The 25,000-nt window shown below is 44.4% G+C and overlaps 2 protein-coding genes across 2 annotated transcripts in view; one reads left to right on the forward strand and one right to left on the reverse strand.

Moving 5' to 3' along the window:
- The first annotated feature begins 2,164 nt into the window (after nt 1–2,164).
- On the forward strand, nt 2,165–5,339 carry LOC115128862 (nucleoplasmin-like). Its single transcript, XM_029658987.2, has 10 exons — nt 2,165–2,223; nt 2,377–2,437; nt 2,541–2,623; nt 2,837–2,953; nt 3,545–3,638; nt 3,863–3,984; nt 4,209–4,234; nt 4,334–4,370; nt 4,746–4,784; nt 5,076–5,339. Exons 2-9 carry the CDS (start codon nt 2,401–2,403, stop codon nt 4,776–4,778), a joined length of 549 nt encoding a protein of 182 aa, XP_029514847.2. The 5' UTR covers nt 2,165–2,223; nt 2,377–2,400; the 3' UTR covers nt 4,779–4,784; nt 5,076–5,339.
- A 1,862-nt stretch (nt 5,340–7,201) lies between these two features.
- LOC115117253 (unconventional myosin-XVIIIb-like) overlaps nt 7,202–25,000 on the reverse strand; it is a 65,047-nt gene continuing 47,248 nt past the window's right edge. Inside the window, 11 exon segments of the mRNA XM_065018088.1 lie at nt 7,202–7,799; nt 7,802–8,625; nt 9,211–9,393; nt 11,944–11,985; nt 12,456–12,589; nt 21,365–21,550; nt 21,758–21,895; nt 22,035–22,118; nt 22,224–22,340; nt 22,503–22,616; nt 22,771–22,932. Coding sequence (XP_064874160.1) covers nt 7,630–7,799; nt 7,802–8,625; nt 9,211–9,393; nt 11,944–11,985; nt 12,456–12,589; nt 21,365–21,550; nt 21,758–21,895; nt 22,035–22,118; nt 22,224–22,340; nt 22,503–22,616; nt 22,771–22,932 — 2,154 coding nt within the window. The 3' untranslated portion in view covers nt 7,202–7,629.

Below are 25,000 nucleotides of genomic sequence, written 5' to 3' on the forward strand. Positions count from 1 at the left end.
ATTGTTAGTGTATATCAATTCCCCATTACTGTACATATAACACCAGTAGTACATGTACCGTTAATTCCAATAGTTTCTGATCTACAATGTTTGTTTGGTTACAGTAATCTCTGTTAATGTATTCAATATGTTATTATTCCAGTCTTTTACTGTTCTTATTGTTGGAGTGATTGGACACATTGTTTGCAGAGTGCACATTCTATGTTACACTTGTGAGAAACAAGTTTTGGTTTATTTCATTCCATTTAAGAGTTTTGTCAATTTATTCATTATCTTTTGTTTGGAGCGCTCCTGTTAATGCTGAGTAAGGACCTGATTACACATAGAAGTAGGCCAATAGGCTACCTGGCCTACTTGCAAATGTAGCCCTATAAATGTGCCCATTTGGGGATCTAGTAGTATTTCTGATTGGCTTAATGCACCACCTGTAGACCTCAAACAGCAAGCCTTCAAAGTCTGTTTTTAGATGCAATTTAGAATGACAATAACTCCTCAATGTATTTGAACAATCTTTCCAGCTCTCTCCCTTTCGATAACCACTCAGCGTGAAAGGGAAAAATGTCATGCTCTAATCCAGTGGAAACATCATAAAATAGGCCTACCTGATTCTTATCCCTTGTGCAAATAGCCTACAGCTGTCTCTGTCCTGAGATCACTCGTGTGGGGAATTCTGAGGGCCCAGAATATTTCATACAATGTTGCAAAAAGCTTTAGGCCAGACCAAGTTTATAGTTGATACAATGTTTCAAGTTTGTTGCAGACAGGCCATGTGAAGCCAATGTGATTTATAGGATATTTATTTTTATCACAATATTGTCTACCTTTAGGCTGCAATGTTTTTATTTGTTGGCTTTATCTAGGCTATGTTTACATAGCTGGCGGTGGCAATAGAAGTAACTTTTTAGGTTTGTATCATTTTCATTTAGATTGGGATAGAATTTTGATGACAATAAATTAAACAAAACTGTTCCATGAAAATGTGCATGTGAAAACAATAACTGGCACCCAGATTGGTAGAAATGGCATTCCACATGAGAAAGTTTGCAGACTCCTCATGTAGCCTATTACCGGAAACCTCAGGAGAGTAGCGGCAGAATCTACGAAAACCAGTAGGAGCGGGAGGAGGATGGTCAGGACAAGTTACGATTTTTTTCTTCTGGTTATCTTGATCTCTGGCTCCCTCTTGAGTCATTTGTGACTTATTTCATCAAACAGTGAGTTTAAAGCATCAGACAAGCTCAATGTATATTGTTTATTTTAGTAAAACGCATAGGGTGTGTCTATTTATCATATTGCACCCACATTCTGAAATTGCATATTTGTCACCCCCAGTTTTATAATTGGAATGTCAAACAAAATGAGGCAACGGTGTGCTTAATGACCATGCGGATGCCTCCGAGAGGTTGCGTAGGCTGTTTGAAGTGTTTATCTGACTGGAGAATAAAAATAAATAAATAATGTATGTCCCCCCACTTCTAAAACCAAAGTTGCACCCCTGATATATGGAAAAATACACGTTTTAACAAGTTGACTAATTGATTGGTTGAAAGAACAGACGACTTTCAGTCGAACAATATTTGTTTTAGGTGGGGACACCCCAAGTGTATGCACAAATGAGAGTGTGTGTTCCCCCTAAGGGTTTGCGGTGGTCACATACTCGGTTCATGTTCTCTTCACTCTGTTCTCCACCGACTGCAGTGATCCGAGCCCACAGGGTTGCATTAAATATACATCACACAGCCGTCTGCAGAACACACACACAAAGAGCGAGAAAGAGAATATAAGAACTGAGGCTCTCACACAACCACAAACTGCTTGCATTCTATGTTAACAACATCATCGTTAAAACTCATCCCTACTCACTACACCACACTTACTAAGCCTACATAGTACACTACACAGTCACTCATTACTTCTGTGTAAGCCTACATTACACAGTAGCCTACACGCAGTCGCCGACACGCAGTCACTCACAACTCCTATCCTACTACTCAGAGTTTTCCATCCAAAAACCTGAAACCTGAGTGGCATGAACTCTTCTCCAATCAGTACCTCTGCTCTGGAATGGGTCATGCCCTTCATTAACGAACCAATCAGATGTAGCGCTGGCCGCTTAATTGGCGTCACCTGTCTTTCCATCTTCTTTATAGTCCAGTTGTGTGAGTTCAGTTTATTTAAACTTTCTCCATCTATCCAGGACCAGTCTGAAGTTCCAGTCCTTTGGTAAGCATTTTAACAAATCTAGCCTTTGATGCCGATATTCCTCGGTTTTTGATAATGTAGGCCTAAAACACTAAAATATAGCTACTTTTTTCTTCCACTTACTCCAATAGTTGCACATTCAATGTGCTGATACCTCGCTTGTGTTTTTCCCAGAACCTGATCTCAAATTTGTGGAACATGAACAAACCGGAAAAGCCACTATCTACGCTGTGGGGTAGGTTATGTTTGACCAGAAACTGTTCCCATAGTGCCCAAAAAATGTAGATTCCATAACAGCTGGACTAAATCTGTAGGCATATCTTTATTCTGTTTGGTAGGTTGTGAACTCAGCGAGTCAAAGAAAGAGGGAACATTCAAAACAGATGACACAAACCACCAACATCAACTCGCACTGAGAACCGTAAGTCCCCTTGGAGAATATTTGATATTTTACAACCAAAGTAGACTGACTGGTCATCTTTATTGCAGCTGTACTGCACAGGTCAGAATATTACGATCACGTGATGACATTTGAAATGTTAATTTGGGTAGTATGACTGCAGTAAGACAACCTGGAACGCAATTTGAATAACTTCAGTAGTGCGTTTTCAAGTGCTTGACTTGTCCCTGGCAGATGTGTCTGGGCGCAGGCGCCAAAGAAGAGTTCAACATCGTGGCGTTAATTACCGGAGAATCAGATAACAGCAAGGGCATACCCATGGCTACCCTGCACGCCAACGGCATGCCCACGGCAAGTTGTCCCAATTTGTTCTAATGTGGCAGCCTGACTACTAGGCGTTCTCTATCGATGCAGAGGTGAGTTTTGATAATTGTGGGATTTGCTAGCAACGGAGTCGCCATTAGTTGATTCTGGTAAAATATCAATTGAAAACAATTACCGATATCTACGTGTGTCCTGTACAGCTGCTGATCCTGGATAGCCCTGACTGATTAGCACATCTGCGTTGAGTTGAGAAAGACAATGATAAAGTTTGGTTTTATTCTGTGTATTTAAAGTGTGAATTTCAGCACCCTGTGGAAGTATTGCAGTTGTTGTACAGGACATGTGGCAACTCGATGTTACTAGTTAGTTCTGTGACCAGTTATACAAACTGAACTCTGCCTCAATACAAGAGAACTGTAGGACTTGGCCAACCAGGCTGTCTTTCCAATGACCTAGACCTACCTGGCTAATGAATGTTAACCCAAATCAGCTAATGATGAGGAATGGGCCTGGTGAAGTAATCACCAGTGGTTATAGGCCTAACCTAGCTGGGTGCCTGGTTCTGTCAGTTTGAATAGCAGCACTGATTGTCATGATTCTGTGTATTGATCTCTCCAGGTCAATCTGTCTGGGATAGATCTGCACCCTCCTGTAACCTTTCAGCTGAGGAGTGGCGCTGGACCGGTCTACATCTGTGGGGAACACGTGGCCTGTAAGTAGGGGTTCAGGGAGCAGGGATGGTGGTTAACTGTAAAAAAAACAAGTGGCCCTAGCCTTACTGTAATGTCATTCAGCTAATCAAAGTCCTGAGGAGCAGCTGGTCAGTGGAATTGGATATGTTGGAACAGAATATTGCATATAATGGTGATGGTTTTGACAGCCATAAACTACAGGCCTTTCTAATGTCATTGTCATTTAACTCCTGTTGCTTTCCAGTGGAGGATGACTTCTCAGAAATAGATAGTGTTGATGAGGAGATGGAGGAGGAGGAAGATATTGAGTCTCCTGTGAAGCCTGCTAAGAAAGCAACTGCCAAGAATGCAAATGTTGCAGGCAAAGTAAGGACCTGTTTTATATGATTTTATACTTAAGTTGTCACATTTTCAACATGCATATGGACAACTACGAAATCCAGCTACACATGGATCCTAGTTTGCTCTAATCTACATATAAATGATCTTACTCCTTGTCAGTTGTCAAATCCAAACTTTGCTTCACAATGAGATGGTATTGGTAAAGCACACAGATCTGGGACCAGGCTAATGTTATTCCTGTCTTCCAGAGAAAGAAGCCAGAGGAAGTAGATGAGTAAGTGATAATAATAGATGCTTTTTAATCCATTTATTTGTTTTACTGAAATCTAATTGTTGCTGTTCACTTACCACCAACTATCATCTCTCCTTCCAGACCTGCATCAGATGATGAGAGCAACCCTCCTAAAAAGGTACTTTATTTACTCTGCCTTAAATATTATACCCTGATTGACTTTCTTGGTCTGAGGCTCTGGCTTCGTCCCAAATTGTTCCCTATGTAGTGGCAGGGTAGCCTAGTGGTTAGTGTTGGACTTGTAACCGGAAGGTTGCAAGTTCAAATCCCCGAGCTGACAAGGTACAAATCTGTCGTTCTGCCCCTGAACAGGCAGTTAACCCACTGTTCCTAGGCCGTCATTGAAAATCAGAATTTGTTCTTAACAGACTTTCCTAGTTAAATAAAGGTCCAATTTAAAATAAAAAAATAGTGCCGTGGGACGCAAAACAATCTTCTGGCCTCCTGTTGGAATCATGGCTGGTCTGGTTTAAAATGGCTTTCTGTGTTTCAGGGAAAGGGTAGAGGAAGAGGCAGGGGAAAGTGATCCAGGGTAAGTGACTACCTCAGGGCAGTAATGCTGAGCCCTGAGTAATCCTCTATCTTTTGTTAGCGCATAGCCATTCCTGGGGTCATATGCATGGCTAGGTCGCGTTGGATGAAGTGTCAGTTAAATGGCATATGAAGTCTAACACTGACTTGGGGTTAACCTCCCCCAGAATACTAACAACCATTAGGGGAAAGGGACTAAGAACCCCTTGGCACCTGAAGGGTGTAGTGTGACATGACTGCTGAATTTGCAGATTGCCTGTACTGAATGACTAAACCAGTTAATGTGTTTCAGGTGCTGCCCAAAGAGTGTTTGGCTAAAGGTTCTGTCAATCAACTGTTGGGTTTCTATATACCTGTTCATTCTTGCATGGATCAAACGATTTAATCTAAGGCTGTTTATCCTGTACATGTCAGTGCTTTGTAAATCGTTTGAAAGAGTTTTGTCCTTGTGGTACTAATCAGTGTACATTAAACTACACTGAACAAAATATAAATGTAACATGTTAAGTGGTCCTTTGTTTCATGAGCTGAAATTAAAAAAATCCCAGAAATGTTACATACACCTTTTTCTGTGTACAAATGTGTTTGTCCATGTCAGGGAGCATCTCTCCTTTGCCAAGATGATAACCCTCCTGACCGTTGTGGCATATCAAGAAGCTGATGAAATGGCATCATTACAGAGGGACGTCTTGTGCTGGAAACAAAAGGTCTCAAGTTGAGGGAGTGTTCAATTGGCACGCTGACTGCAGGAATGTCCAAAGCTGTTAATGTGGTGTGTACTCTTAGTTCACAGGACTTACCTGCTAACTGTTCCACATGTCTGAACTGAAATTGGTTAAGGTTTATGGAACTTGGAACTCCTAAATAGTTTTAAACTGGAAGAACTTGTCCTGATTAATCAGAGGCTGATTCCTTGACCGGTCAATGTTAATTTTCTGTTGTAATTTCTATGGTTTTTACTAGATGACTTGTAGATTCATGTCTGCGTAATGATTTAGTCCTCACCATCTTGGCCAGGACCGCAGACCTCGTAACCACACCAGCAGCACAGGACCTCCATCTGGCTTCAACTGTGGGAGGGTGCTGCTATTTCTGTAATATGAAGCCCTTTTTGTGGGCGGGGGGAAAAAATTCTGATTGGCTGGGCCTGGCTCACCAGTGGGTGGGCCTATGCCCAACCATGGCTGCACCCCTGCCCAGTCATGTGAAATCAATAGATTGGGAACTTAGTTCATTTCACTGATTACAAATAAATTCTTATTTACAATGACGGCCGAGGAAAAGTGGGTTAAACGAACGACAGATTTTTACCTTGTCAGCTCAGGGATTCGATCTTGCAGCCTTCTGGTTACTAGTCCAACTCTCTAACCAATAGGTTACCTGCCGCCCATACCTTAGGAAATGTAACTCAGCCAAATTGTAAATTTACATTTTATTTTTGTTCAGTATGAATGGAATTGGTTGACCAATTAGTTCCTCACCATCTACAAACGATATTCTTAGTGGTTTATATCTAGGATGGTGTTATACGGTATTGCACGAACAGCCTGCCCTCTTGTAGCAGTCAAGTTCACCCTGGCTGTGCCCTACTTTATGCATATTAAACTGTATAATCTGGTTCAACTACAGCTGAACTGTAGCCCTGATTGGTGGTGTAAACTCCAGCTGAGATTAAGATGCTGAGGAACAGATGGTACTGGAGGACATCTACTGTAGACACCTCCCAAATCAACCACTAGCACTTATTGTCCTGACAAATTGCTTAAAATCTGAAATATAACAGTTCTAAGATTGCTGTGGCCCGGGTGGGGACACAGAACTGATGCCTAGTCCCAAATCAACCACTATAATTCCCTTGGTCCCTACCTCGTAACTGATGTTGAACTGTAGAATTCTGTAAAGTTCCTATGAACAGGTGGATCTGCAGGGGACGCAGACTGACACAATCCCAAATCAATCCCTAGCCCCTATTCTTGACCCCCCCCACCTCTAGCGTCAACACTTCCACAATAACCATCTGGACTGTAAAGTTCTCAGCAAGGTTAACTGAGTTGGAGGACACAAGTGAGACATCACTGCAGCCTGACACCCTGGTTCCAAATCAACATCTGGACTCTATGCTTCCCTTGACCTCTACCTCATGCCTATAACACAACTGATCCATTAAGCAGTGTTTAATTTATTCTAACTGACTGAACTGGGGGACAGGTGAGACATCACACGTCTGACAACCAGCCTGTGATCTGATTCTAGGGAATAATACCTGTGACACTCTAGGACCAATTGTCCCCTGCCTTAACTAGTGACAAAGACCACAGTGTTAAATCTAAAAAAGGATTTCCCTATGAAACATTCTGAACAGCAACTGTCTTCTCTGGTCTGCTGTGTATAGCTGGTGGAAGAACAGTTTCACAAGCATTTTCATTTAAATATTTTATTAGTGTACAAACAGTGCTTCTAATCTAACTGATATTTTATCTTCAGTGGGCTCACATTTTTCCATGAACAGCACAATCCATACACACAAGCGTGTGTATGTCTTGACTCGTTGGCTTCAATGTGTTTAAATCTTCTGCGCATCTTTACCTTAAGCGTGTAACTATCTTCATTGATTTATTTGGCACGAGTTTGTAGATATCTTTAATGGCTCCTTGCAGCTTGCATAGGTGTCTCTGGGAGTGGCTTCAGTTTATTCTTTCTCACACACACACATGCAGGCTGGGGAGAGGACAGAGTAGAAGAGAAGAAGGCATTAGCATGCAGCAGATGTCTTGACGGCCTTACTGTGTGTGTCTCTCTCTCTCTCTCTCTCTGCTACATCTCACCTCAGTCTCTCTCCTCTCCTTTTAGTCAACCTCACTCTTCCTCAGGTCTTCACTCTTCCTCATGTCCTCACTCTTCCTCAGGTATTTCTTCATGACAGAAGCAACGTCTCCCCCCTCGCTGCCCTCCGCATCCAGCCTTTCTCCCTGCGGCCCCCCACCTGCACTACGCCTGACCCCTCCTCCCTGGGAGCTCCCCCAGACCCTGAGCTGGTGGAGCTGGAGTCGGAGCCCTTCCTGCTGCGTGTGGAGGGGGGCAGCTCTCCAAAGTGGACGCTGAGTGCCCTCCGACCCCCTCTGACTGAACTGGCCAGGCTGCTGGTGGACTGGGCCCTTCGGATGGCCGGCAGAATGTCAGAGGCCGCGTCATCACGGTTACCGTCGCTTATGAGGCGGCGGTTCTGGAACACCATGGGTTCCGATCCCAGACAGCCCTCCCCACCGCCCTCGCTGACGACGCTCTCCAGCAGCCTGCGTCTCATTGGCTGGGGGGAGCGCTGGGGGGAGCGCAGGGATCTATATGGTTCTTCACTGTCTTCCTCTGGGATGGAGATAGTGGGGGGGCGACGGCGGGGGGCAGTGGGGGAAGTGAGGGAGGAGAGGAGGGGGAGAGAGGGGAGGGAGGAGAGAGAATCGGAGGAGTTGTAGCGTTTGGCTCCGGAGTCCCTAGAAGCTGCAGATGAAGCCTGGGGTTCGCCTATGTTGCGCAGGCTGGCGGCGCGTGGCAGCAGTGGGGAGGGAGGTTTGAGGATGCTGCGGGGCTCCTGGAGGTCTTCGGGGCCCAGAGAGAGGGCTGAGGCTCTACGGCGGAGGGTTGAGGCCCCAGTGGTCTGGTAGATAGGGAGAGAAATAGTACTGCCATCCCCCTCCCCAGACTCTGCTCCCCCTCGCCGCTTACGAAGCCCCTCTAAAAGCTCGGAGAGGGCAGAGGAGGAAGAGGCCCGACCAAGATGTGAACTTCCCCCATTACCAACCACACCCCCTGGTTCGAAACCATTCTCATCTGGGTCCACACAGGAGCTGGGTGAGAGGGAGAGAAAGAATAATCAAATATTGGGAATATAAAAAAGTTTTAAGGCTCTAAAACTGCCAACATCCACATAGTGGCTGTTTTGGCGGTGTCGGAGGTGAAACTGCGTTAGAGCTGTGAAATCCACAAGCGGCTCCTGGCATTATACCTAAAGTGGACATTGCCAATGACTGCACGAAGTTGCATTAATAGAAATCTCATGCAGCCTTATTTAAGTTCTAACACTGGAATGAGAGATGTAATCTCCACCTCAATTAAGATGATAGATGTCCTCATTATTTAGTTTCATGGTCATTATTTCTGTAAAACCTACACTTTCTCTTTCTGAACTTCTAACATGAGTGGGACGGACGTTGCTTTGTGACAATGATCAAGAGCAGCTCCTCACCGATTTGACAGCTCCAACACAGTTACACCTCTGACACCGCCAAAACATCTGCTATGAGGGTTTCGGCTATCGGCGGTTAACGCTTGATCTGATTGAACGCTTGATAGGCCTTAGTATCTATGCAGTTGCTATTGAATTGACCTACTGAAGTTGAACTGTACTGAATCAAACTGAACTGACAACTCACCGGAAGCTGTAAGTGCTCATGGTGTCTGTGACAGACTGGCGCCCCGACTGGTTGCTGATGGTACTGCTGCCATAGGGAGAGCCCCGTCTGGCCCCCCCTCGGGGAACACCCAGCCAATGACGGATGCCCTCTCCAACATCCTCTGTGCCCAGAGATTGAGAACCAACACTAGACACACTGTCGCTGAGGAAGAGCGGGAACACACACACAGTGTCACTGAGCGACAGAGATCACACAAACACAGTACCAAGAGACAGAACACACATGACTCCACACAGCCAGAGATGCAACACTTCTAAGCCATGGTCAGCTCACAGCAGTTCAGCCACAGTGTCCTCAGAGGACATTTCCTGTCCCTGTGTCCTCTCTCTCCTGCTGTGTGACTGCAGGTGGTGGCAGATCATATTGGAGACACAGTCAGAGGTGTCAGACATTCACACTCAGTACTCAGGTCACATACTTGTACTGCATATAAACAAACTAACTACAACCTCTCCCATCTGCCTTCAGAGGGAGGAAAGAAGAGGACGATGGAGGGAGCAAGAATGAAAAAGTAATTGGTCAGGGTATAGAAGTTTAAGAGAGAAAGAGGGAGGAAGAACTGATAGAGCAGGAAAGATTGAGAGAGGGAGTGATAAAATGAGAATAGATCATGGAAGATGAGAGAGAGAGAATAACTGGCTTCTGTACTGCAATGCATGGGACTCCATGCCTTATGGAATACACAAGAATATCCCGGTTGGTGAACTCTCAGAACAGAGAAAAGATTATTGTGTCTCTTACAAAGGGCTGTGTGTCTGTGTACGTGTGTGTGTGTCTCTTACATAGGTCTGTGTGTCTGTGTAGGTGTCTCTTTGCTCCAGCCCTGTGGCTCTCAACCTTGTCCACCTACAGGGAGGTGGAGCTACTGGCTGTCTCTTCAGACAGTAGCTGTCAGACTACAGCTCAGGAATTTAGCTATGCACTGTCGGTCTGTTCACATCATCAACAGCCCAGGGACCATATATATACAGTGGGGCAAAAAAGTATTTAGTCAGCCACGAATTGTGCAAGTTCTCCCACTTAAAAGATGAGCGAGGCCTGTAATTTTCATCATAGGTACACTTCAACTATGACAGACAAAATGAGAAGAAAAAAATCCAGAAAATCACATTGTAGAATTTTTTATGAATTTATTTGCAAATTATGGTGGAAAATAAGTATTTGGTCAATAACAAAAGTTTATCTCAATACTTTGTTATATACCCTTTGTTGGCAATGACAGAGGTCAAACATTTTCTGTAAGTCTTCACAAGGTTTTCACACACTGTTGCTGGTATTTTGGCCCATTCCTCCATGCAGATCTCCTCTAGAGCAGTGATGTTTTGGGGCTGTTGCTGGGCAACACGGACTTTCAACTCCCTCCAAAGATTTTCTATGGGGTTGAGATCTGAAGACTGGCTAGGCCACTCCAGGACCTTAATGCTTCTTACGAAGCCACTCCTTCGTTGCCCGGGCAGTGTGTTTGGGATCATTGTCATGCTGAAAGACCCATATTTCATGTTTCATATTCAATGCCCTTGCTGATGGAAGGAGGTTTTCACTCAAAATCTCACGATACATGGCCCCATTCATTCTTTCCTTTACACGGATCAGTCGTCCTGGTCCCTTTGCAGAAAAACAGCCCCAAAGCATGATGTTTCCACCCCCATGCTTCACAGTAGATATGGTGTTCTTTGGATGCAACTCAGCATTCTTTGTCCTCCAAACACGACGAGTTGAGTTTTTACCAAAAAGTTCTATTTTGGTTTCATCTGACCATATGACATTCTCCCAATCTTCTTCTGGATCATCCAAATGCTCTTTAGCAAACTTCAGACGGGCCTGGACATGTACTGGCTTAAGCAGGGGGACACGTCTGGCACTGCAGGATTTGAGTCCCTGGCGGCGTAGTGTGTTACTGATGGTAGGCTTTGTTACTTTTGTCCCAGCTCTCTGCAGGTCATTCACTAGGTCCCCCCGTGTGGTTCTGGGATTTTTGTGATCATTTTGACCCCACAGGGTGAGATCTTGCGTGGAGTCCCAGATCGAGGGAGATCATCAGTGGTCTTGTATGTCTTCCATTTCCTAATAATTGCTCCCACAGTTGATTTCTTCAAACCAAGCTGCTTACCTATTGCAGATTCAGTCTTCCCAGCCTGGTGCAGGTCTAAAATTTTGATAGCTCTTTGGTCTTGGCCATAGTGGAGTTTGGAGTGTGACTGTTTGAGGTTGTGGACAGGTGTCTTTTATACTGATAACAAGTTCAAACAGGAGCCATTAATACAGGTAGCGATTGGAGGACATAGGAGCCTCTTAAAGAATAAGTTACAGGTCTGTGAGAGCCAGAAATCTTGCTTGTTTGTAGGTGACCAAATACTTATTTTCCACCATCATTTGCAAATGAATTCATAAAAAAATCCTACAATGTGATTTTCTGGATTTTTTCTCATTTTGTCTGTCATAGTTGAAGTGTACCTATGATTAAAATGACAGGCCTCTCTCATCTTTTTAAGTGGGAGAACTTGCACAATTGGTGGCTGACTAAATACTTTTTTGCCCCACTGTATATCAGACTGGTCTAATAACTGAAACAGCCCAAGACTCAGCACTCTAGATTCAAGCCAACACAGGCGAGAGTACAGAGGACGGAAACACACGCGCGTGGATAGACATCTGCACGCACGCACACATGCTGGGAACCAGGGTTCTTACAGGTCTCTCTTCTTAGCAAAGGATTCCACAGCCGTCGCAACACTGGAATCAGGAAGAGGGGTGAAAGGTCAGGGGATCAGAGCAGTAATGATGTAACTTCCTTCTGGACACAACTGTACCTGTCATCCCATTGCTTTAACCCTCCCACATACCACATTTACATATCAAACACAGTAACACACTCATACCACTCTTACACATCAAACACACTAACACACTCATACCTCTCTTACACATCAAACACAGTAAGACACTCATACCTCTCCTACACATCAAACACAGTAACACACTCATACCACTCTTACACATCAAACACAGTAACACACTCATACCTCTCTTACACATCAAACACAGTAACACACTCATACCTCTCTTACACATCAAACACAGGAACACACTCATACCACTCTTACACATCAAACACAGTAACACACTCATACCACTCTTACACATCAAACACAGTAACACACTCATACCTCTCTTACACATCAAACACAGTAACACACTCATACCTCTCATCATCACTTTCGTCACTAGACTCCACCTCCTCCAGGGCGGCTTGCAGATCAACGATACGATGGATGGATGTCTCCAGATCAGCTTGTAATGTCTGTCTGACCGCACTCAGCTCTGTCACTTGCATCTCCTGAGAACAGAGAGAGAGAGAGAAAGAGAGACGTGTCCATAGGAGAGGTGACAGAGAGTGGAGAGGCCGCAAGAGGAACTCCACAGACGTGTGTGCCACAGGCCAACTGTACGTTTATCCATGTTATTCAATACAGGCCAACTGTAAGTTTATCCATATTATTCAATACAGACCAACTGTACGTTTATCCATGTTATTCAATACAGGCCAACTGTAAGTTTATCCATGTTATTCAATACAGACCAACTGTACGTTTATCCATATTATTCAATACAGGCCAACTGTACGTTTATCCATGTTATTCAATACAGACCAACTGTACGTTTATCCATATTATTCAATACAGACCAACTGTACGTTTATCCATATTATTCAATACAGACCAACTGTACGTTTATCCATGTTATTCAATACAGGCCAACTGTAAGTTTATCCATGTTATTCAATACAGACCAACTGTACGTTTATCCATGTTATTCAATACAGACCAACTGTACGTTTATCCATATTATTCAATACAGACCAACTGTACGTTTATCCATATTATTCAATACAGGCCAACTGTAAGTTTATCCATGTTATTCAATACAGGCCAACTGTACGTTTATCCATGTTATTCAATACAGGCCAACTGTACGTTTATCCATATTATTCAATACAGACCAACTGTACGTTTATCCATATTATTCAATACAGGCCAACTGTAAGTTTATCCATGTTATTCAATACAGGCCAACTGTACGTTTATCCATGTTATTCAATACAGACCAACTGTACGTTTATCCATGTTATTCAATACAGGCCAACTGTAAGTTTATCCATGTTATTCAATACAGGCCAACTGTACGTTTATCCATGTTATTCAATACAGACCAACTGTACGTTTATCCATGTTATTCAATACAGACCAACTGTACGTTTATCCATGTTATTCAATACAGGCCAACTGTACGTTTATCCATATTATTCAATGCAGACCAACTGTAAGTTTATCCATGTTATTCAATACAGACCAACTGTAAGTTTATCCATGTTATTCAATACAGACCAACTGTACGTTTATCCATATTATTCAATACAGGCCAACTGTACGTTTATCCATGTTATTCAATACAGACCAACTGTACGTTTATCCATATTATTCAATACAGACCAACTGTACGTTTATCCATATTATTCAATACAGACCAACTGTACGTTTATCCATGTTATTCAATACAGACCAACTGTACGTTTATCCATGTTATTCAATACAGACCAACTGTAAGTTTATCCATGTTATTCAATACAGACCAACTGTACGTTTATCCATGTTATTCAATACAGACCAACTGTACGTTTATCCATGTTATTCAATACAGGCCAACTGTACGTTTATCCATGTTATTCAATACAGGCCAACTGTACGTTTATCCATGTTATTCAATACAGACCAACTGTACGTTTATCCATGTTATTCAATACAGACCAACTGTACGTTTATCCATGTTATTCAATACAGGCCAACTGTAAGTTTATCCATGTTATTCAATACAGGCCAACTGTACGTTTATCCATGTTATTCAATACAGACCAACTGTACGTTTATCCATGTTATTCAATACAGACCAACTGTACGTTTATCCATGTTATTCAATACAGACCAACTGTACGTTTATCCATGTTATTCAATACAGACCAACTGTACGTTTATCCATGTTATTCAATACAGGCCAACTGTACGTTTATCCATGTTATTCAATACAGACCAACTGTACGTTTATCCATGTTATTCAATACAGGCCAACTGTAAGTTTATCCATGTTATTCAATACAGGCCAACTGTACGTTTATCCATGTTATTCAATACAGACCAACTGTACGTTTATCCATGTTATTCAATACAGGCCAACTGTACGTTAATCCATATGACTCAATACAGACCAACTGTACGTTTATCCATATTATTCAATACAGGCCAGAATGGATGGAGTCTTATAATCATGCCCAGTCTATTCCTTATTGCATCATCCATCATATATTGTGGCACTGACCAACACACACGTGGGTCCTTGGTCTTCCTGTAGAGTGTGTGTGTGTGTGTGTGTGTGTGTGTGTGTGTGTGTGTGTGTGTGTGTGTGTGTGTGTGTGTGTGTGTGTGTGTGTGTGTGTGTGTGTGTGTGTGTGTGTGTGTGTGTGTGTGTGTGTGTGTGTGTGTGTGTGTGTGTGTGTGTGTGTGTGTGTGTTATCTCGAGGAGCATTCTTCCATATTCATACAGAGACAGACAGAAGAGTGATTCATCTATTAATCTTCCACTTTTCCCTGTAATCTCGCTCTCTCTCTCACACTCATGCACAACACACAGAACACACCAAAGTCATTGTTACACACACACTAGCTCACTCACTCAAATGTATGACATACACACCAGTTCTTATATGGAATGAAGACACACAAAAACACGCCATCATTGGCTCTCCAGGTTATTGACTGTGGAGGGGTGGTTAGTGGTTGTCATAGAGACATGTGGAATGGGATGGGGTGTACGTGTGTATCCATAACCTTGAGAAGACAATGAGGATTAATCACAGCCAGCCAGACAGTGGCAAAGCTAGAGAGAGGATGCAGGGGAGACAGTGGGTATCTCACTGAGAGCTGTGCCTGTCTGCCCTGTTGGTCGTTAGGTCGTTAAAGGGCATCTATCCATGTGTGTTTGTGTAGGCTATATATGTCTGTGTGGATACACTGATTGTACAGAACATGAGGAACTCTTTCCATGACATAGACTGACCAGGTGAATCCAGGTAAAAGCTATGATCCCGTATTGATGTCACCTGTTAAATCCACTTCAATCAGTGTAGACATGTGTATGTGTGCCATTCAGAGGGTGAATGGGCACGACAAAAGATGTAAGTGCCTTTGAACGGGGTATGGTAGTAGGTGGTAGGACACTCCGGTTTGAATGTGTCAGGAACTGCAACGTTGTTGCGCTTTTCACGCTTCCAGTGTGTATCAAGAATGGTCCACTACCCAAAGGACATCCAGACAACTTGACACAACTGTGGGAAGCATTGGAGTCAACATGGGCCAGCATCCCTGTGGAATGCTTTCAACAACTAGTAGAGTTCATGCCCCAACACATTGAGGCTGTTCTGAGGACAAAAGAAGGGGATATTCCTAATATTTGGTATACGTTATGTACAGTGCCTTCGGAAATTATTCACACCCCTTGACCTTTCCACATTTTGTTACATTACGTTACAGCCATAATGACAAGGCAAAAACAGGTTTCGGATTTTTTGCAAATGTATTAAAAATTAAAAACAGAAATACCTTATTTACGTAAGTATTCAGACCTTTTGCTATGATACTCGAAATAGAGCTTCTGTGCATCCTGTTTCCATTGATCATCCTTGAGATGTTTCTACAACTTGATTGGAGTCCATCTGTGGTAAATTCAATTTATATGAAATCAGTCTATATGAGGTCCCACAGTTGACAGTGCATGTCAGAGCAAAAACAAAGCTATGAGGTCCAAGGAATTGTCCGTAGAGCTTTGAGACATGATTGTGTCGAGGCACAGATCTGGGGGAGAGTACCAACAAATAACCTTCCAGAAGGACAACCATCTCTGCATCACTCCACCAATCAGGCCTTTATGGTAGAGTGCAGGCGGAAGCCACTCCTCAGTAAAAGGCACATGGAGCTTGGCCAAAGGCACCTAAAGACCTCAGATCATGAGAAACAAGATTCTCTGGTCTGATGAAACCAAGAGTAAACTCTTTGGCCTGAATGCCCAGTTTCATGTCTGGAGGAAATCTGGCACCATCCCTACAGTGAAGCATGGTGGTGGCAGCATCATGCTGTGGGGGTGTTTTTCAGCAGCAGAGACTGGGAGACTAGTCAGGATTGAGGGAAAGATGAACCGAGCAAAGTACAGAGAGATCCTTGATGAAAACCTGCTCCAGAGCTCTCAGGACCTCAGACTGGAACGAAGGTTCACCCTCCAACAGGACAACAACCCTAAACACACAGCCAAGACAACGCAGGAGTGGCTTCAGGACAAGTCTCTAAATATCCTTGAGTGGCCCAGCCAGAGCCCGGACTTGAACCCGATTGAACATCTCTGGAGAGACCTGTGCAGCAATGCTCCCCATCCAACCTGAATGGGAGAAACTCCCAAAATACAGGTCTGCCAAGCTTGTAGCGTCATACCCAAGAAGACTCTAGGCTGTAATTGCTGCCAAAGGTGCTTCAACAAAGTACTGAGTAAAGGGTCTGAATACTTTTGTAAATGTGATATCTCAGTTTTTAATTTATTTTATCCTAAAAACCTATTTTTGCTTGTCATTAATGGGTAGTGGCTCTTACTTCCGGGTTGGAGCGAGCCGGTCGCATCCGCGCTTCGGTCTGCAGGTTGTATAACTTTTTCATTACATTTCATTATAGTACAACGGTCTGATTTGTCTAATCTTAGCAATTTCTTCTTAGCTAGCTACATAGTCGTCGTTGTATCAAAGATAATTGCGTAATTATCGTATTTCGTCGTCTCCTATCTGCCCAACACGTTCACCGTCTACCGTAGCACTGTAGTAACTATCACACTCAACTGAACGACTTGATTAGTGTAGTGTTAGCTAGCTACATAGTTGTCTTTGCTGTCTTCGTATCCAAGATAATTGTGTAGTTTAGAGTGTGGAGTCTTAGAGTGATAATTGCGTTATTATCGTATTTCGTCGTCCTCCTATCTGCCTAGCAGCTAGCCAGCTAGCATACGTTCACCGGCTACCGTAGCACTGTAGTAACTATCACACTCAACTGAACGACTTGATTAGTGTAGTATTAGCTAGCTACATAGTTGTCTTTGCTGTCTTCGTATCCAAGATAATTGTGTAGTTTAGAGTGTGTAGTCTTAGAGTGATTATCTTAATTCACCGAGGTTAGCTAGCCAGCTATTTTGTCGTCCTTAACGTAGGAGACACTCCTAGCTAGCCAATAGCCAGCTACGATCAAACAAATCACACCGTTGGGACTGTAATGAAATGAAATGAAAATGTGATACTACCTGTGGAGCGAAGCGGAATGCGACCGGAATGCGAAAGTTCTATTCAGTAGACGTTGAATAGAACTTTCGCATTCCGGTCGCATTCCGCTTCGCTCCACAGGTAGTATCACATTTTCATTTCATTTCATTACAGTCCCAACGGTGTGATTTGTTTGATCGTAGCTAGCTACTTAGCTAGCTACATAGCCGTCTTTGTTTCAAAGATAATTGTGTAGTCTAGAGCGATTTTCTAGGTTAGCTAGCCAGCTATTGTCGTTCTCCTAACGCAACGTAACGTAACCAACACTGCTAGCTAGCCAGCTAGCTCCCGAAAAGCAGCATTGTAGAAACTTCACACTCAACGGTACGACTTGATTAGGGTAGTGTCAACAACGCAGCTAGCCTACCCCAGCAGTACTGTATCATTTTAGTCAATTAGATTCTTGCTACGTAAGCTTAACTTTCTGAACATTCGAGACGTGTAGTCCACTTGTCATTCCAATCTACTCTGCATTAGCGTAGCCTCTTCTCTAGCCTGTCAACTATGTGTCTGTCTATCCCTGTTCTCTCCTCTCTGCACAGACCATACAAACGCTCCACACCGCATGGCCGCGGCCACCCTAATCTGGTGGTCCCAGCGCGCACGACCCACGTGGAGTTCCAGGTCTCCGGTAGCCTCTGGAACTGCCGATCTGCGGCCAACAAGGCAGAGTTCATCTCAGCCTATGCCTCCCTCCAGTCCCTCGACTTCTTGGCTCTGACGGAAACATGGATCACCACAGACAACACCGCTACTCCTACTGCTCTCTTCGTCCGCCCACGTGCTCTCGCACACCCCGAGAGCTTCTGGTCAGCGGGGTGGTGGCACCGGGATCCTCATCTCTCCCAAGTGGTCATTCTCTCTTTCTCCCCTTACCCATCTGTCTATCGCCTCCTTTGAATTCCATGCTGTCACAGTTACTAGCCCTTTCAAGCTTAACATCCTTATCATTTATCGCCCTCCAGGTTCCCTCGGAGAGTTCATCAATGAGCTTGATGCCTTGATAAGCTCCTTTCCTGAGGACGGCTCACCTCTCACAGTTCTGGGCGACTTTAACCTCCCCACGTCTACCTTTGACTCATTCCTCTCTGCCTCCTTCTTTCCACTCCTCTCCTCTTTTGACCTCACCCTCTCACCTTCCCCCTACTCACAAGGCAGGCAATACGCTCGACCTCATCTTTACTAGATGCTGTTCCTCCACTAACCTCATTGCAACTCCTCCAAGTCTCCGACCACTACCTTGTATCCTTTTCCCTCTCGCTCTCATCCAACACTTCCCACACTGCCCCTACTCGGATGGTATCGCGCCGTCCCAACCTTCGCTCTCTCTCCCCGCTACTCTCTCCTCTTCCATCCTATCATCTCTTCCCTCTGCTCAAACCTTCTCCAACCTATCTCCTGATTCTGCCTCCTCAACCCTCCTCTCCTCCCTTTCTGCATCCTTTGACTCTCTATGTCCCCTATCCCCCAGGCCGGCTCGGTCCTCCCTCCCGCTCCGTGGCTCGACGACTCATTGCGAGCTCACAGAACAGGGCTCCGGGCAGCCGAGCGGAAATGGAGGAAAAATCGCCTCCCTGCGGACCTGGCATCCTTTCACTCCCTCCTCTCTACATTTTCCTCCTCTGTCTCTGCTGCTAAAGCCACTTTCTACCACTCTAAATTCCAAGCATCTGCCTCTAACCCTAGGAAGCTCTTTGCCACCTTCTCCTCCCTCTTGAATCCTCCTCCCCCTCCCCCCCCTCCTCCCTCTCTGCAGATGACTTCGTCAACCATTTTGAAAAGAAGGTCGACGACATCCGATCCTCGTTTGCTAAGTCAAACGACACCGCTGGTTCTGCTCACACTGCCCTACCCTGTGCTCTGACCTCTTTCTCCCCTCTCTCTCCAGATGACATCTCGCGTCTTGTGACGGCCGGCCGCCCAACAACCTGCCCGCTTGACCCTATCCCCTCCTCTCTTCTCCAGACCATCTCCGGTGACCTTCTCCCTTACCTCACCTCGCTCATCAACTCATCCCTGACCGCTGGCTACGTCCCTCCTGTCTTCAAGAGAGCGAGAGTTGCACCCCTTCTGAAAAAACCTACACTCGATCCCTCCGATGTCAACAACTACAGACCAGTATCCCTTCTTTCTTTTCTCTCCAAAACTCTTGAACGTGCCGTCCTTGGCCAGCTCTCCCGCTATCTCTCTCAGAATGACCTTCTTGATCCAAATCAGTCAGGTTTCAAGACTAGTCATTCAACTGAGACTGCTCTTCTCTGTATCACGGAGGCGCTCCGCACTGCTAAAGCTAACTCTCTCTCCTCTGCTCTCATCCTTCTAGACCTATCGGCTACCTTCGATACTGTGAACCATCAGATCCTCCTCTCCACCCTCTCCGAGTTGGGCATCTCCGGCGCGGCCCACGCTTGGATTGCGTCCTACCTGACAGGTCACTCCTACCAGGTGGCGTGGCGAGAATCCGTCTCCTCACCACGTGCTCTCACCACTGGTGTCCCCCAGGGCTCTGTTCTAGGCCCTCTCCTATTCTCGCTATACACCAAGTCATTTGGCTCTGTCATAACCTCACATGGTCTCTCCTATCATTGCTATGCAGACGACACACAATTAATCTTCTCCTTTCCCCCTTCTGACGACCAGGTGGCGAATCGCATCTCTGCATGTCTGGCAGACATATCAGTGTGGATGACGGATCATCACCTCAAGCTGAACCTCGGCAAGACGGAGCTGCTCTTCCTCCCGGGAAGGACTGCCCGTTCCATGATCTCGCCATCACGGTTGACAACTCCATTGTGTCCTCGTCCCAGAGCGCTAAGAACCTTGGCGTGATCCTGGACAACACCCTGTCGTTCTCAAATAACATCAAGGCGGTGGCCCGTTCCTGTAGGTTCATGCTCTACAACATCCGCAGAGTACGACCCTGCCTCACACAGGAAGCGGCGCAGGTCCTAATCCAGGCACTTGTCATCTCCCGTCTGGATTACTGCAACTCGCTGTTGGCTGGGCTCCCTGCCTGTGCCATTAAACCCCTACAACTCATCCAGAACGCCGCAGCCCGTCTGGTGTTCAACCTTCCCAAGTTCTCTCACGTCACCCCGCTCCTCCGCTCTCTCCACTGGCTTCCAGTTGAAGCTCGCATCCGCTACAAGACCATGGTGCTTGCCTACGGAGCTGTGAGGGGAACGGCACCTCAGTACCTCCAGGCTCTGATCAGGCCCTACACCCAAACAAGGGCACTGCGTTCATCCACCTCTGGCCTGCTCGCCTCCCTACCACTGAGGAAGTACAGTTCCCGCTCAGCCCAGTCAAAACTATTCGCTGCTCTGGCCCCCCAATGGTGGAACAAACTCCCTCACGACGCCAGGACAGCGGAGTCAATCACCATCTTCCGGAGACACCTGAAACGCCACCTCTTTAAGGAATACCTAGGATAGGATAAAGTAATCCTTCTCCCCCCCTCCCCCTTAAAAGACCTAGATGCACTATTGTAAAGTGGCTGTTCCACTGGATGTCATAAGGTGAAAGCACCAATTTGTAAGTCGCTCTGGATAAGAGCGTCTGCTAAATGACTTAAATGTAAATGTAAATGTAGTGTGTGTAGATTGAGGGGGGAAAAAACAATTTAATCCATTTTAGAATAAGGCTGTAACCTAACAAAATGTGGAAAAAGTCAAGGGCACTGTACATAGTGTGTATGAATGTGTATGTTACCAGCTCCAAGCATCTGCGGCTGCTGTCCTGTTCTCTCTGAGACAGGTCTTCAACCTCCTGTCTCATGTGGTGGAGGCGTTGTTGGTAGTACTGACTGTTCTCTCTCTCTCTGACCTCTGTCTGGGCACTCTGCTCTAGCTCCTCTCCCAGACGCACCACACTATCCCTCAGACGCAGCACCAACACCTACAGAGAGACAGAAGATATTTTTGTAAGACATTATTTAAACGTTATCTACTATTTCTAAATTTCAGCTTTGGCAATATGTACATCATGCCGATAATGCACCATTACATTAAATTGAATTGAGATAAAGAAAGAGATATGAGAGAGACAGAGAGTGTGTAAAGATATGTCAACTAGATTGCTTACTGTCCATTTGAACATCCTCACCTCAAACCTCTTGACCTGTCCTCTCTGGAACTCCAGCTTGTTCTCCAGGTCACACACCCTGGCCTCTTGCATACTGACGATACTACGCCCCACGGTGGACGACTCTAGGAACTGCACCCTGGCCATACTGGTTGCGAGCTGGGGGGAGAAGGGGAAGAGAAAGGAGGAGGAGAGGAAGGATAAGAGGAATGTCAGAGTAGGTTATTCAGTCTTGTATCCACATTAACAGCATATCTAGTTCACCATCCCCCCACATTTCTCAGCTGTCAGTCCTTACCTCTTCCTGGAGTGTGTGTCGCTGTTTCTTGGCCTCCTCCAGTTCAGCCTGTAACTCTCTGATCTGTGAAATATCACTGGAGGACTGAGATAGAGAAAGGTACAGTTTTAATGATCTTTAATTTGAAAAGCACAACTGTCAGAGTCTTTGTACATGGTTTGGAAACAACTATGAGGCAGAGTTACACACCTGTGCAATGAGAGCTTTGTGTTTCTTCATGAGTTCATTAAGGTCCTCCTGGTCCTCCTCTAGTCTCTTCAACAGATCGGACTTGTCATGTTGCAGCTGAGCTACCTGCTCATCCACCTACACATAAACACACACACCTTTAATCTACTCTCTCCACTAGACTGTTGTGCTCACAGTAGGATTGTAAACACGTTGATGTTAAAGTTCCCGAACACCACTGATAATGATACAGTAACAGTTCGTAGTAATGGTCTAGTATGAGGCCTCTATCTATCTCACCAGACTCTTGTGTTTGCAGATGTTCTCTAGTTCTATCTGAGCATTCTCCAGTTCCATGGACAGAGTCTTCTGAACACTCTCCACCTCTGCTCTCCTTGCCTCACTCTCCTCCAACTAACAGAGAAAGAGATGGAGAGAGACAGAGAGAGCAATAGAGGGAGAGAGGGGGGGGGGATACGTTTTAATCGTTAGTTTAAACACGCCTTGATCCACATTCATAGCATCATAGTATGTGTGTGTGTGTTTGCATGTGTAGGTGTGTGTGTACCTGGCAGTGCAGACGCTCTATGTGTTCCTTGCTGCCAGGAGCCTGGCTGTGTCCAGGGTTGTCTATGGTAGACAGTAGTAGCTGAGCATCAACCAGCAGGGCATGGGTTCTCTTCAGATCTCTCCTCAGTCTCTTCTCCACATCAAAGTCCCTGTGTCCCACCTTGCAGAGGGAGGAAGAGAATTTAATGTTTAGTAATACGTTAAATTGTTTAATCCACACACACAGACACACACACATACACACACAAGCACCCATAAATTACAATAAAACAACCTCAAGCCTGTCTATATTATGTAGTGGAGGAACTCTGGGGCATTGAGTAAACAAACGTTTGTTGATTAAGTTTGTACTTCAATTTGTTACCACAGGGAAAAGTCTTTCTATAAATAATGGGACCAATGTGTGACATTAGGATTTTTTTTAAATGAAATGGTTTGAAACAAACGTTTGAAGGATTTCCATGCAGTTCCACATGTGTACTTAGCGGAATAAAAGGGACTATATGTAAATTGACCCATAACTCTATCAACATGTTTACAACAACCAGAGGCTGCTGCTGAGGGGAGGACGGCTCATAATAATGACTGGAACAGCGCAAATGGAATGGCATCAAACATATGGAAACCATGTATTTGATGTATTTGATACCATTCCACTAATTCTGCTCTAGCCATTACCACGAGCCCATCCTCCCCAATTAATGTGACCTCATAAAGACATGGCAAGTCACATTTAAAGACTTTCAGGGACTATTTCAAGCACTTCATTGTAATCTTCAATGACATCAATGTTATACAATTGTATCATTTATATGACTGTACAAATAGGGCCTAATATAGAACCCCCCCCCAAAGTGTACAAAAAAGTAGGCCATTACAACTTTAAGAATAATACAAATGTAGGCCTTGCCAATGCATTGATATTCAAATGATGATTAGATTCTAAAATATGTGAGAATAATGTGGACATTGCCTTACTAAATAGACTGGATGCATTTTTTGTCACATAATAAACCCATGAACACCGTTTGAATCTCACCATCGCTGTTTTTGTACTGAGAAAGTGACCAAAAACCAGGTTCCTTCTTTAATGGAAGGATTTGTTTTGAAAGTCAAGGTGAAGCCAACATTAGATGTTGTCGTTCTCATAATAACCGCACGTGGTTTTACAACAAAAAACAGAGTAGCTCAACACCCTTCAGTTGAAGCAGCAGGAAACAAACGAAAGTGGCCACATCTTTCACAAAAACAGATCCAAATTCAATCACGGATAATTGTACATTTGCTACAATAATTACAAAGACTTTTCAGCCAAAAATGGAGGAAATGTCTGATTTTCAATGTAGACCTATTCCAGTACTACTTGAAGTTCTGAGTTTAAAGTGTAATATTTCAAGCCCCTTGTATTATTTAAAATTGCAGGTGTAACATGGAAAACAAAATGTATATGTCAGGTTATTTAATTACCAGATCAAGTTGTTGTCATTTAAATCCAGAAATTTTCATTTGAGCCCCACCTGTTTAGCTAAAAATAATAAGTAAATTAAAATAAATGAATGTGTTGCCTGTTTCGCATGTTATTTTGGCATTAATACGTGTCACATATCAGCCTGCAAACAATGTTAAAAAAATATTGAGTTACTAAAACCACATACAAGCATGCAGCAGCTCCAAAATGCGTGTTTCAGCCTACTATAGCTCAGTGCTTTCTGTGGTGGTGGGGCAGCCAGCGGAAATTACGGAGCGTAGGGGTTGGTAATGTTCTCTAGTTGCGCCGTGATTGGCTCAGTATTCTGTCACTCTGGGGACACTACGTCAACTCAAAATCTACGGGGAGAGCTCGAAAATTCAAGCCCCTTGGGTGCTGCCATTGAGATACATTAGAAGTCCCCATTCAAAAAGGCTCAAGGTTATTGGCCACAGATAAAATGACGTCAAATCATGTTATATCTACCGTAGCTTTGACTGGACTGATCATGTCAACATCATACTTTCAAAATCTTAGCTAGCAAGATGGACTAGCAGTCATCATAATGAATCACGTCGACAATCTACTGGAAAATCCTTTTTAATCCTTGTCATATGAAGAGAAATTATAGATAAAAGGTATCGGTGCTCATCGCCCATTGGACATAAACATTACACAACATCAGAAATCGCAAATTCAACAATGAGTAGTTTGGAAGGAATCAGTGGCTAACTGTAAGCATTGCAAAGCAATCACTAGC

Source organism: Oncorhynchus nerka, linkage group LG4 (genome assembly GCF_034236695.1).
Source record: "Oncorhynchus nerka isolate Pitt River linkage group LG4, Oner_Uvic_2.0, whole genome shotgun sequence".
NCBI classification, from domain to species: domain Eukaryota; kingdom Metazoa; phylum Chordata; class Actinopteri; order Salmoniformes; family Salmonidae; genus Oncorhynchus; species Oncorhynchus nerka.